The 14,048-nt window shown below is 38.2% G+C and overlaps 1 protein-coding gene across 2 annotated transcripts in view; it reads left to right on the top strand.

Moving 5' to 3' along the window:
• Nucleotides 1-4,566, top strand: part of LOC120990060 (lecithin retinol acyltransferase-like) — a 52,874-nt gene extending 48,308 nt beyond the window's left edge. The window contains exons 1-2 of one of the 2 annotated variants that reach the window (XM_040418570.1): nucleotides 717-1,250; nucleotides 3,941-4,566. In XM_040418570.1, the coding sequence (XP_040274504.1) occupies nucleotides 717-1,250; nucleotides 3,941-4,093 (687 nt within the window). In that variant the 3' untranslated portion in view covers nucleotides 4,094-4,566. Of the gene's footprint in view, nucleotides 1-716; nucleotides 1,251-3,940 lie in introns of those variants that run through there. The other variant, XM_040418571.1, reaches the window with a different exon arrangement.
• Nucleotides 4,567-14,048: the final 9,482 nt, after the last annotated feature.

Raw genomic sequence — 14,048 nt, 5'->3', positions numbered from 1 at the left:
TTTTAATCAATTACATGTAACACCTTGTAAACCATTTGGGTTTTTAAATTGACCTATTTAATATACTGTCACTAGTATAACTAGTATAACTAGTATGACTGATGTATCAGACAGGTTTAAGACTTGTTATTCTAGTCACATCTGCCACTGATATGTTTCTGGATCTCTTTTATGAAGCTCTTAATAAAAGACATGCAACAAGAGTTTTTATTTTATTTTTTTATAACACATTATTCATTTATTTATTAAAAAAAACATTGAAGAAATACATTGAACTTGTAATGAAATGTACACTTGTATAATAATTTTAAATATTGTAATTTTTTTTATTATGTATCAACTTTACTAATATTGAGTATATGATTATTAGCATTTACTGCAATAGTTTGTATTACTTTTTAAATTTTCTTTATTTTTTATATTTATTTGGCTGATACTACTTGATATCTAAGTAGAAAAAATTAAAACAATTATTTTACTAAAATGCTTTTAACTATTTTTATAGTTTTTATTATTATAGTATTTTTTTTCTCATATTTAACATTTTTAATAGAATGCCACGAAGGGCGACTCCTACATTTGCTTTGACCAATGCTTTTAGACTTTTCTCAGTGATGTCAAGAGATTCTCCCCCATGTGCCTAACAAAAACTACAGATTAGCATGAAAGACAACTCAGCAGTTAATGCATACCTCGCAGTGCTCAAGGTGAGCATCATGAAATCCCTTCTGGTAGGACTGATGGTCTTCATCTTTGAAAAAATCTTTATTTTTGCAAACCTAAAGAAATTTAGCCTGGAAAAGAGAAAAGTCAGAGCAAGATGTGCTATCGAGCTAAGCACATTGAAGAGAGGAGACTTGTTAGAGGTCCCCAGGACTCTGTTTGTTCACTTTGGGATCTACTTGGGAAACAACAAGGTTGCCCATCTGATGCCTGATATCTTGCCTGCTATTTCAGACGACGAGTGTCTGATTGGAAAAGTCGTCACCAACAAAAGGCTGATCCTGGGTGTCCTGGCTAAAGTGGCCAGTATAAGAGTGGACACTGTGCAGGACTTTGCCTATGGTGGAAGTATAATGGTTAATCACATGGACAAAAGTTTCAAGACAAAACCTTTTTCTAATGAAGAAGTGGCTCAGAGGGCTGAGAAACTGGTGGGGGCCACATCATACAGCCTGCTGTGGGACAACTGCGAGCACTTTGTCACTTATTGCAGATTCGGGTTTCCAATGAGCTTTCAGACGGATAAGGTAACTTCATATATGATTGTACACATTGCTGTCTGTAAACTGCTTTACAAATTTGTTGTAGTGTATAATACAAAATATGAAGAAATTTGATCATTTATCTATTAATGTTAACTTGAAATGAAGCCTGCAATTTTATTTTGCTTTATTTGGACTTAAAAGAACTGTGTACAGTCTTCAACAACACAGAGTATTAATATGTTCCACACGATTAGGTTTCTGCATTCAGTTTTGGAAGCCAAAACCAGGAGTGAATATAAAAAAAAAGGAGAAGTTGTATCTGTCCTTTATACTTTCTCTCATTTTATGATCCGCTCCTGATTTTGGCTTCCAAAACTGCATGCAGAAACCTGACCGTACTGTTAAGATCTATAAAGCCATCCTAACATGAAATAACAGAATTATATGGTTACAACATAATCTACTTGTATATCCATGGGTGCTGTAATTTATTCTTTATGAGATTTTGTCTGTATTTGGCCAGTATAATTACGCTGTGTGAGTACAACCCCTTCAGTGCTGCAATTTCATTTACACATAAAACAAGTGGAAATATCAACTACAAAGTAACTTTTTTCTTTTCCTTTAAAGCTGGATTTTATTCCCTTTTATTGCTGGGTAGCGTATACCTGGCATTGTGGATGGGCCTGGAACAATTCACTTTAATTGTTAATAACCTTTAACCCTTCTAATAGTTAAATAGTTCCTGTAGTAACAGCAGACATAAAACCCTGTCTGGGCCCTATGGTATCTGCTAAGAGTCTGTGAAGGTGTTACTTCCCTATAATTGTCCAATAAAATGATTACTAGGGGTTTTCTTCTTAGTTTTATTACATGGAACGTATGCCTGTGTTATATGTGTATTATGTGACTTAAAAAGTAAGTGTATAGTAGTATTTCTTACATGGAATATACATCTAATCTATATTAATTTATTTTCTCTTTACTTTGCCAGAATTATTTGTATTCTTGTATATTTATATTATTCCTTTACATTGTGACAATGTTATTTTTGGCATTTTATATAAAATATATAGGGGTCATTTACGATTAGAAATACGGCCATATTAGGCATATTTGTGGCGCAAAGGTTATTTGCCCCACAATCTGGGACTTTTCCCCGCTCGCGCCATGTCTAAAAAAGTGGGCAGGGAAGGGGACGGGCCAGAAAGTCCAAATGTAAGCTAATATACATTTAGACCAGCGTTGGATATGCTGAAGTTATGTAGAGGCCGGCATCTCTACATAACTTCGGCGGATCCACCACCAGCACAGGGGCTTATTAAGACCGGCGTCTAAAATGTCTTAATAAATGACGCCCTATGAGCACTACAAAGTAACTGTACATCATTGATGCACAGAGAATTTATTGAGTGGGCTCACAAGCTAAGCCTGCTCTATATGCGGCAGTTGCCAGCTGTGTAATACAGCTGACACCCGGACTCAATGACTGGGATCAGAGATAACTCCTCAAAATGCTGATGTCAATAGCAACTGCAGCATCCGAGTGGGTAAACAGAGGGAGTCCTCCAATCGGAGCCCATGTTGTAAAATCATGGGACTATGATCAGTTGCTATGGCAGCCTGTGGCCTTGTGAAGGTTCCCAGACCTGCCATAGTCAATTGCCTGCAACCAGGCTTAACAGGAAGTCGGTAAAAATCCCATAGACTGCAATAATATACTATGGTATAGTGGTGATAAGACATCGTAGGTGATAGCTGTGTACATGGAAATATAAAAAGCTATGTCTGTCAGTATATGGTGATGAAAAGATGTTTTTTTTCAAATATGTTTTTTTAATATTAAAACAGCAAAAAGTGTATGAATTCAGTATTTCTAATCATACCGACCAGAATAATAACGTTTTCCTGTCATTTTAAGCGAACGATTGCAGAATATTGTTTTTTTTCTAATTTCATCCCAGGAAGATTTTTTTCCCTTATTTATATATTTACTGTATGCTTATATTATGTTTTAAAAAAAAAAAAAACAACTTGAACATTGTAACTTCTGCAGGAAGTGACACAATTTGTAAAGTTACAGGGCGACACTGTTATTTCTTTGCATTTTGTTAATATTTGCTTTATTTTGTATAGAGGTGTATTCACTGATTTAGATGTTCTTGGCTTTGATTTATGTTTAGTCAATTAAAAATACAGGGAATAGTATACAATGACTATATGACTGTGCACAAATTGGGTTATCCTGGTTTTTAAATGTGTTGCCTATCTTTAGGATATGTCATCAATATTATATTGGCACACTACCGATTACCTGTTTAAAGCCGCATTGCTTGTGTGAGCTCCACAACTTCCTTATTGTTAATAGCAGATTTTAGACTGGTTTGTACTGCAGACTGTACTTTTCAAGTGAAAACTACAATACCAAGCACAGCTGCTATGGAAAGTATGGTGTGTGCAGTATGGACCAATGTAAAGAATGAAGAGACCACCGAGCTCCCAAAAACACCATGGCCCCTTCAAACAGCTGAATGGCAGGGGTGCTGAGAGTTGGACCCCCACCGATATAATATTAATAGCATATCTTAAGGTTAGGCCATCTAAATCCTGGGTAACCCCTTAAATACTGTAGTTTTTTCATAAAGATGCTTTCCATGTACACACATATCATTTCAAATTGTTTACTTTCCTATACTTAAAATTAATTTTTGTTACTTTTCTTTTTCACATAGTTTTGCGAGATCGTGAAGAAGATCATTCGAGACCAAAGAAGTGTTGTGATTTCGGCTGCTTTAGGATTGGCATTGACGCTTTGTGTGGGAGTAGGCCCATTTACCACTCTTCCCAGCTTTCTTTTTACCTTCACCCTCTGGATGGCTAGCTGAGCTGGATCATGTGTGACAGGACAAAGCGACCAGATGATGAATGGCCAAATCTGCTGTGAGCCTTCAAAATGTACTACATTCGCTTCAGAAAACTTTCATAGAAATGGAAAGTATTGGCCAAACCTGTGAGTGAGAACACTGGAGATCAGTAGCTTTGGGTACTGTAGTATTGTAGCATACTTATGAGAAGAATTTCCAACAAGATTTTTCTTTAAAAGATTTATTACAAAGAAATTATACCATTAATGTTTTAGCACAGTGTGAATATTGTATTTACCAGACTTATAGACTTTAAAGTGTTGTCATGATGTGGATGTTTATGCTATTGGTTTAGAAATAGTTAGGGCAAGTTCACATCACCATATTTTTTCTGTTGTTCTGATCCATTAGAAAAACAGAAAAATAAAGTCCTGCATGCAGGCCTTTTTTTTCCCTGTCTAAAATAATGGATCCCCCATTCTCTGGAACTCGCTATCCCAACATATCAGACTCTTACCTACAGTGGAATCCTTCAAAAGAAACCTAAAAACCCACCTCTTCAGACAAGTCTACAACCAGTGACCCTGCTGCCTCTATACCGCCGTGACCAGCTTCACCCTCACCTACTGTGTCCTTCCTCCATACCTCATAGATTGTAAGCCCTCATGGGCAGGGCTCTCTCACCTTCTGAACCAGTTTGTAACTCGTCTTGTTCATGCTTAGTGCAATTGTCTGTAGTATGTATGTATACCCCTTATCATATGTACAGCGCCATGGAATGAATGGCGCTTTAATAATAAATAATAATAATAACAACAATAATCTCTGATGGAAATGGCTCAATCTGTTATTCTTTTTCTTTATTTTTCTGTTCCTCTGATGGATCAGAAGAACGGAAAAAAAAATAACGGTGATGTGAACTCGCCCTTAATCAGTTAGTTGAGCTTGGCATCCAGTCAAAAATCCATAGATGTCCTACCATGGCTAGGTCACAGAAGCTAACTTTTTATTTTTGGGGAAATCGATGGCTACTTTCTCAGCTTTGATTAACATATCTCATTGTTACCAACTGGGAAATTATATTAAAGAGACTTTTGTAGGGTTTTAACTATTTCCAGAAACCATGTCACATAGGAGTGGGCACATAGGCTCACGTTATATAATCTGCTTATGTCTTCTACGTCCCATGCCAACTAGATTTGTCATAAACGTATGAGTTATCACACTCCACATTTATCATAACTGATACTGTACATGTAATTGTGTTCTGTGCCATATCACTAGCACTTTTTAAGAACTGTGCTGTTTCTAAGTAGAGAAATTGGACAATTGAACAATTTTGCCGCTATGAACTTCAGCTTTCTAACAAACACGTATTAACTTTATTTAAATAATGAACCAATTTGTTAAAAAAAAATGTATAACATGTTAACAGTTGCTAATTAATTCTAAAGTAAAAGCTGCCTAAATTAGATAACTAATAAACATGCCATGTACTTTCCCCTTAAAAATGGTCTGTTACCCTCAAGCCACAGTCCGGATCTGCACCGCTCCTTCTGTTTGTCTTGACAAAGGCAACACTATAGTATGGAGGCCAATCAGTTGTCACTACCAGCAGGTGCAGTCCATATTGTAACATGAGCAGGTAAATGCATAGGTAAGTATAAGGCTATGTTAATTTATTGTTTCAGCAGTAATCCAATAAAACCCCCATTAAGTGCTTTCAAAGAAGTCTTATAAATTGTGGACTTTATAACTAACCTCCTCTTAAAGGGGTTGTCTCATCACAGACATTGGTGGCATACCGCTAGGATATGCCACTAGTATCAGTTAGGTGCAGACCCCCAAAGTAAGCAGAGAGAATGTGAATTGCTTTTGTAAGGCCTCCTTCACACACTTTTCTTCAGCATTTTTAAATGCTTGTAAAAAAAAAAAAAGTTACAATGAATTTCAAATGTTTTTCATGCTGTACTTTACAAGTGGTTTTAATGACATTTTTAAAAAAAATTAGTATCATGGGTTTTCTGGAATTGTCACAGAAATGCCTATGGGAAGAAGGTCAGGAAAAAGCCATACCTAGGATACCTAGGTAATGCTATATAAATGTACCAGTGCATTTTATATTTCACTTTAGAATTTTTTGGCCAATGAACATGTCTGTCAAACCAGTCTTATCTGCTACACTAAGGCAAGGGACCAAAAAGACTAAGAAACTCTTAAAACGCCACTACAAAAATACAGTGTTTGTAGGTCACTGTATAATCTATTGGTCGACAAGTGACATCTGATAACAGCATATTTTTGGTTTAAAAAAAGTGCAGAAACACATTAACGCCAAAGTCACTGTGATAAATCTGCTGCAGGTCTAGACTGCCTAAGTTTTCCACCATCTTTAAGATTAGTAAATCTGGGCCAGTGTGTTGATAACTTTGCCACGTTGTATCAGTGTAGGTTGTGTTTACTTTTTATGTCATCACTAGACTGGACACAAGGGTATCAAACAGGTTTGAGACTCTTCTTCACTAATAGCAGAGATCTTAAAAATGTCCAGGGATTAAGAATATATGAAAGCTACAGAATGTTTCACTACACAAAAATTAAGATTTTTTTTTTTGGACATGAGTGGAAAAGTGCTTATTTCTCAATGTAACATGTTTGTATCTAATATATGGTAGATTATATTTTACTCCTGTTGTATGATATGTGATCTGCTGCAATGTGTAATTAAATTCTATGTTTGACTAAGGGCTCATGCACACGACCGTTGTTGTTTTGCGGTCCGTTTTTCACGGATCCGTTGTTCCGTATCTGAGGTTTTTTTCTCTCTGATTGCACAAAACATATCCGTATGGTTTCTGTATTTGATCCTTTTTGTTGTGGATCGTATACAGAAACAGTAACTTTATAATCGCCAAACACACGAGCAATATGGGCTGGGCATAGCATTTCTACAATATGGATCCACAAAATATGGATGAAACACGGATGACATACGGATGTGTTCCGTGTGCGTTCCGTATTTTTTGCGGACCCATTGACTTGAATGGTTCCTCGGACCGTGATTTGCGGACAATAATAGCACTACTTTTTTGCGTAACGGCGATGTGGACAAACGGAAATGGAAACAGAGTAACTTCTGTATTTTCTACAGCCCTATTGAAGTGAATAGTTCCGCATACGGTCCGCAAAAAAAACAGAACGGAAGCGGAAAGAAAATACGTTCGTGTGCATGAGTCCTAACAGTGGTAATGTGTTTTATAGTGTGGATTTTACTATGATTTCTTTTTTAGACTACGTTGCTACTAAAAGCAGATGTGAAACATTTTGTGATCACCAGTGATGGGCCATTTCCTGGTTCGTGCTTTGATTAGCAGACAACAATGTCGTCAATGCATGTGCTTCTCATTTAGTTATTTATATAAGAAGACTTCTTAATGAAAATTTTGTTGTTTCTTGTTTTTTTTCCTTTCTCATAATTTATATAATGGCAACAGATACCACAACCATGTAGAATAAACATGAAATTGTCTCATATCAGACAAACCTTGGTCAATATTTTATAGAAAGCCAATTTTTGAAATGTAGGAAAAAACCTGTGTACCCATGGCAAACCACGAGAATAGAAAATAAACTCCATTCAGATGTTATCCCTAGTCTATTTGAATGTAGGACCCATATAACATAGTAGTAATATGAGCCACAATCATTGATATTTATTGAAGAAAAACACATTAGAACAGTTATTTGAGATCAATTACATGCATATGATAGACTCTGCAACAGATCCGGAAAGTGGCAAGGAGGGTTTTACTTTGTGTAACAGAGACAACTCTTTTCTTGGTGTCAGGGGCATGACCTTTCTTCAGACAGAACAGTAGTCAATCTCTGATGGACAGCATGACACAACAAGAGAGATTACAGTCAGCTGCAGAGTACATGGTACAGAAGAATTTCATGGGGATCTCTACAAGGTGGAATGCATAATCTGTGTTTATTAAGACACTATTATCCAGACATAGATAATATAAAGCACAAAACATTACTAACCACCAGGCTACTAACCTTGTGACCATACTAGTATTCTCTGTCTACTAGGACTTTTGTCAGCGGGAATTTTATAATATGATGTATAGAAATCATATTTTAGTATTTCTCATCCACATGTTATATTCAGACATATTGTAAAAGTAACGAGAAGCATCATCCATTAGACAATGAATAAAGAATATGCAGTTAGGAGTGGATTGTAGGGTTAGATATGCATATAGATTTACAAAAAATGGTGCACTACAATGGTAAATGCAATTGACAATATATGGCTAAACCCTGATATTAAAATAAGACTTTCGCCAATATATTCTTATATCAAGAACATACCAGAGCCCACGCACCTCGTCAATGTATCTCAAAGTGGCACGGGTCCTAACGCTAACCTACCTGTGCCGTATGGGCAATTACAGGGGCCGTATGGGCAATTACAGGGGCATAAGATCCGACACACAGCGAACAACTCCCAGTTACATCCAGCGTGAAATCACACATACAATGGGAGGAGGGAGGAGGCTGTGAGTCCCATCTACCACTGACTCATGTGACGCAGGCCACACAGGTAGATTGGCATTAGGTCCTGTGCCACTTTGAGATACTTGACGGGGTGCGCGGGCTCCGGTATGTTCTTGATATAAGCATATATTGCCGAAAGTCTAATTTTAATATCAGTGTGAGGGTTTAGCCATATATTGTCAATTGCATTTACCATTGTAGTGCACCATTTATTGTAAATCTCTGTTTTATATAGCCAATCACTTTTCACTCAAAAATGTATTTTCATTGACCCCTGTAGCGGGATTTTTTTTTCAGGTTTACATTATTTGTAGTTTTCTCTTATCCCCCATGCTTGAATCCTACGTCCTGGTTTGTCATTTGGCTGCTGTCCCATCATGCCTTAGGGCAGTAAGATTTGTCCTAGCATCAGCAGATCATGTGACACTAACCACAACCCTTGTCCTCAACAATGAAGCTTCCTACGTCCTACATTACAAGAGTCCAATGCAGGATGTTACCTACAGCAACTGAATATCAAAACAGTTTTTCCCCAGGATGCAAAAGCATACCTGTTGGGGAGGCATACATAAAAATTTGGGGCAGACCCCTTTAATGCTAATGACCACCTATTTTGGTCCTAAATGGGATTCTACACTTCGTTATTCATCATTGACACACGTGCATATTTGTTTCTTATTGTCTAATAGATGTTTTAGGTTTCTTAGTGTGTCTGCCTATTAAATATTGACTAGAAATACTAACATATGGTTTCTATACATTATACTATAGAATTACCACTGCAAAAAGTCCAAGTGGATGGACTATACCAGGGATCAGCAACATCCTCCACTTCAGTTGTCCTGAAAATACAACTCTCAGAATCCTCTTTTCTCTTCTGAGAGAGTTATAACAATAAGCAAGCAACTGTGCATGCTGGGAGTTGTAGTTTCACAGCAGCTAGAGTGCCAAAAGTTGCTGATCTCTGGACTATACTTTTGTTCAGTCCATCATATTGTCTGTAGCTGTATCACGGTGTCTCAGTAAACACAGAATAATCATTCCAACTTTTTGAGATTACAGTGTAATTCTTTCTTGCCTCATGGCCTTATTAACACGTCTGTGCCCATTTTGTGTATGCAAAAATGAGTCCCGTTTTGTATTCGAACTTTGCATCACGATGTGCTTCAGTGTTGTTTCACTGTGGTTGATCCTTCCACGAAGAACCTTTTGGGTTGATTTTATTTTTTTTGTTACTAAATTTTTTAATCAATTTTCTATGCAATTGATCAGTGAAAAACAAACCATACACGGATGCAGTTGTGATGCCAAATGCCAGACAGCGCTGAACAGAAAAATGCTGCAGGTTCAGTTTTTCTGTTCGGCGCTATCATTGGATAGACACCAGTATATCAGTTGTGTTCAGCTCCCGGCCTAAAATAGCTGGCTAGACACAACTGATATATGTGAAACGGGGATAGCTCATGCCTCTTACACACAACCGCATCCGATTTCGTGGTCTGCAAATTGTGGATCTGCAAAACACTGATACCAGCTGTGTGCATCCAGCATTTTCCCCTTCCACTGGCCCAGCAATATATTACAAATGCCTGTTCTTGTCCACAAAACGGTCAAGAATAGGATATGTTATATATTTTTTTTTTTTGTGGGGCCGTGGGACGGACGTTTGGATGCGGACAGCACACAGTTTTCCACATCCAATCAACAAAAAATGTGGATCAGATCGGATGCGGACCAAAACTAAGGTCGTGTGCACATGACCTAATTGTTACCTCCCACTTATGTATAGGCCATCAGAGCTTTGAAAAGTTCCACACCCAAGAAAAAATATGGAGTCACCTGTGTATTCCCTCAGAGGTACTTAGATTTTTACCTGTCATGCTCTATGTACTTGGGAGTCAGAGAGGGGATGGTAGTTACAGAAAATGTTATAAGATGGCACGGAGATCAGTTAGGGCATATTAATCTAAATGTTAAAATTTTCAAAAATAATATTGTTTAATAAAATTGATGTTAGAGACCTCTGCATAGCTTTACACTGCAAGCAATATTGCCTCTCAATTCGAGCTAATGAGTAATTAGGGCATTTGTACACAGGGTTTCAAATGGCAGAGACAGGATACCGGTAAGTCATTGTACAAATCACCATCTTTCATTAGAGGGTTACATTGGCTAGACATCTTGTGTGAGTGCACCATGACCACCCATAAACATTTCACCCTATGAGAACGTCAGACTCTACAGGTATTGTCTCAGCTGTCACCATTAGTATTCATACAGCCATGTACTAGATATCAAAATCTCTGTTCTGCCCTTACAGACATCCTATATATGATACTTCTAGGGACCAGTATGCATTTCCATTTCATCTGCAAGTAAGTATAAAACAATCATTAAGGACTATATTTATCTATCCAGGTACCAGCTTTCTCATTTAGACCCACAACCATGATTTGCAATGCTCAGTGTCTGCTGATCACTTTCTCTGTCTGATTTTATCTTTGCCTTTCCTACCATATGCCTTAAAGGCTTCTCACTCATTGAGAGAGGTTAAGCCTGGGGTCAGCCGATCCCTGTATTTTCCTAATCAATGCTGACTTCTAAAATTTGAAGGAAAGCTGTCAACATCTATGTCATCTGGTCAATTCCCTAAAGGATAGCAGTATCTTTGAAATGTATACCATGCCAGTATAAGCAGCTCTGTCATCATATAAGGGGTTTTCCAGTTACAAACACACAAAATAACACCAGCATTCAACCTTACTGCATTATATGTCAGATAATGAAGTTCTGAGTGCATTTTGATTCCTCCAGTGTAATTGTTGTCTGTGACCCACACCTTGTGTTTAGTGCATGACTCACAGAGATTGTCTTTAACACCAGGTCTCTGCATCTCCTTCCCCTCCCAGCTGGAACATCACAGATCCAAGCAGGACCATCAGCCTCAGAGCTCATGCACACGGCCGTTGTGCGGTCGTTCCGTGCATTGGGGACCCCAATTTGCGGTCCCCAATGCATGGCCAACGTCCGTGCGGCGGCCGGGACGGATCGAGACCCATTCAACTTGAATGGGTCCGTGATCCGTCTGCACCGCAAAAAAATAGAGCATGTTATTTATTTTTTGTTGTGCGGAGGCACGGACAAAAACACCACAAAAGCACTCCGTAGTGCTTCCGTGGGGTTCCGTGCCTCCGTTCTGCACCCCAGTTCTGGATTGCAGACCCATTCAAGTGAATGGGTCCGCATCCATGATGCGGGGAGCACATGGCCGGTGCCTGCATATTGCGGACCCACTGTTTGCGGGCCGCAATACGGCCACGGCTGGTCAACGGCCGTGTGCATGAGGCCTCATTGGTATTCAATTCAGTGAATACTAAAGAAGCTGTGTTAGATATGGGTTGGAGGGGGTTCTCTTCCAGCACATCGACTTTTAATCTGCCAGCTTGAAATAAATCTAGCAGAAAATTGGAGTAATGAATGAATATTGATCCATATGAGTTACACGGCTGGTTCTAGCTTTGCTAGAAAGATGTCATGTATTATGCGCAGATATGTGCCCCATCACAGTGATTATGCCTAGATATGTGCCCCCCACAGTAGTTATGCCAGATATGTGCACTCTCACAGTAGTTATGCCAGATATGTGCCCCCTCACAGTAGTTATGGCGAAATATGTATTAGATTATGCATGATTTTCATTTTATTAACTTTAATTCATGGGATAACCCCCTATAAGCTGCTTTTATACATATATTTATTACAAGTATAAATTATTAGATCTTTATTCTATGTAGTGTTTTAGCACTATGTCCAGGCTATATAATAAGCGGGAGAATCACTACTGAATATGCGCCAGAATATTCAGAATTGCAATTTGTGGCAAAAAACTGGAGTATATTTATTATGTTTTTTACGTTTCCTACACACACAAATTTTTTCTGGCACTATTTACCACTAAAAAAATGCCATAATAACCGTGTTAGAGCTGGTCGATTTTGCAAAAAAAAAAATCTCGATTTTTTTTTTTTCAACGCTGTGGACGATTTTCGCTTTGAATCTCGATTTTTGTATTTTTGTTAATTGAACTAAAAAAAAATACCAAGACACAATTCAATAAATTATTTTCTTTATAGAAATAACTTTTAAACATATACTATATACATATTACTACAATAATTGTATGTAACTTTACAGTAGTTATGCCCACCTTGTGCCCCCTTCACAGTAGTTACACCCACACTGTGCCCCCTTCATAGTAGTGATGCACAGATATGCCCCCTTAACAGTAGCTATACCCAGAGATGTTCTCTTCACGGTTGCTATGCCCAGATGTCCCCCCCTTCACCATAGTTATGCCCAGATGTCCCCCCCTTCACAGTAGTTATGCGTAGATCTGCCCCTTAACAGTAGTTATGCCCACATTGTGTGCTCTGTGTGCTTTTATTGTGTAAAAAAACGATTTGATACATATGCAAATTAACCTGAGATGAGTCCTGCCCCTGACTCATCTCAAAAAGCACACAGAGCTATGGGGACTGGGTATTGGGTATTTTGGATGTGCTAGCGGCCATCTAACAACCCATGTCCTCAGCTCTATACACAAAATCTCGGTGACAGGTTCCCTTTAATCTTTGTACCTATATATCAGGAGCGCTCCTGTAAGCTTTACAGTACTTTGCTAACAGACTGAGTCACGCGGGGATTGCGCAGAACACATGGGACGCCGACTTCACCAACACTCCGTATTTGGAGATGCCGGATCGATCCCACTGCACCATACTAAAGAAATACAAGCACAACAAGTCGCATGAAAAAAGGAAGCAGGAGGTAAGGGTGTCCCGAACTATAATACACGTGGGACGCCACAGCAAGTACGGGACTCCGCTCCAGCGCAACTAACAGTGAGTAACCAGCATACTAAAGGCTCAAAATACATGTGCAAGTAATATTCTGTAACAAATACCATAGTTTGGACTGCCTTGCTTTCTTATACAGAAGGCCATTACCAACTCACTGCGCAGTGAAAATTACCTTCACCATCAATACTGCTGTTTTTACTAACCAGTAGTAACATTATATTAAAACATAACACCATCTATTTCAGCACGGATTGTTGCCATCATCGGATATATGGAATATCTCCTATACTAACCGCATGTACTTACCTTGTTTAGCGGCGTACAGAGTGTTTTTTTACACCATGCAGATTTGTGTATTGTGCTCTGCTGGATGTCAGTGAGGGGTTGATCTGCTTTGCTGGATGTCAGCGGAGGGCTAATCTGCAACATCAGATATATACAGGTGAAACTCGAAGAATTAGAATATTGTGCAAAGTTCATTTATTTCAGTAATGCAACTTAAAAGGTGAAACTGATATGAGATAGACTCATTACACGCAAAGCGAGATATTTCA

This window comes from Bufo bufo, chromosome 2 (assembly GCF_905171765.1).
Source record: "Bufo bufo chromosome 2, aBufBuf1.1, whole genome shotgun sequence".
Taxonomy (NCBI): Eukaryota; Metazoa; Chordata; class Amphibia; order Anura; family Bufonidae; genus Bufo; species Bufo bufo.
The sequence above is the reverse complement of the archived record's forward strand: the minus strand, read 5'-3'. Positions and strand labels throughout refer to the sequence as shown.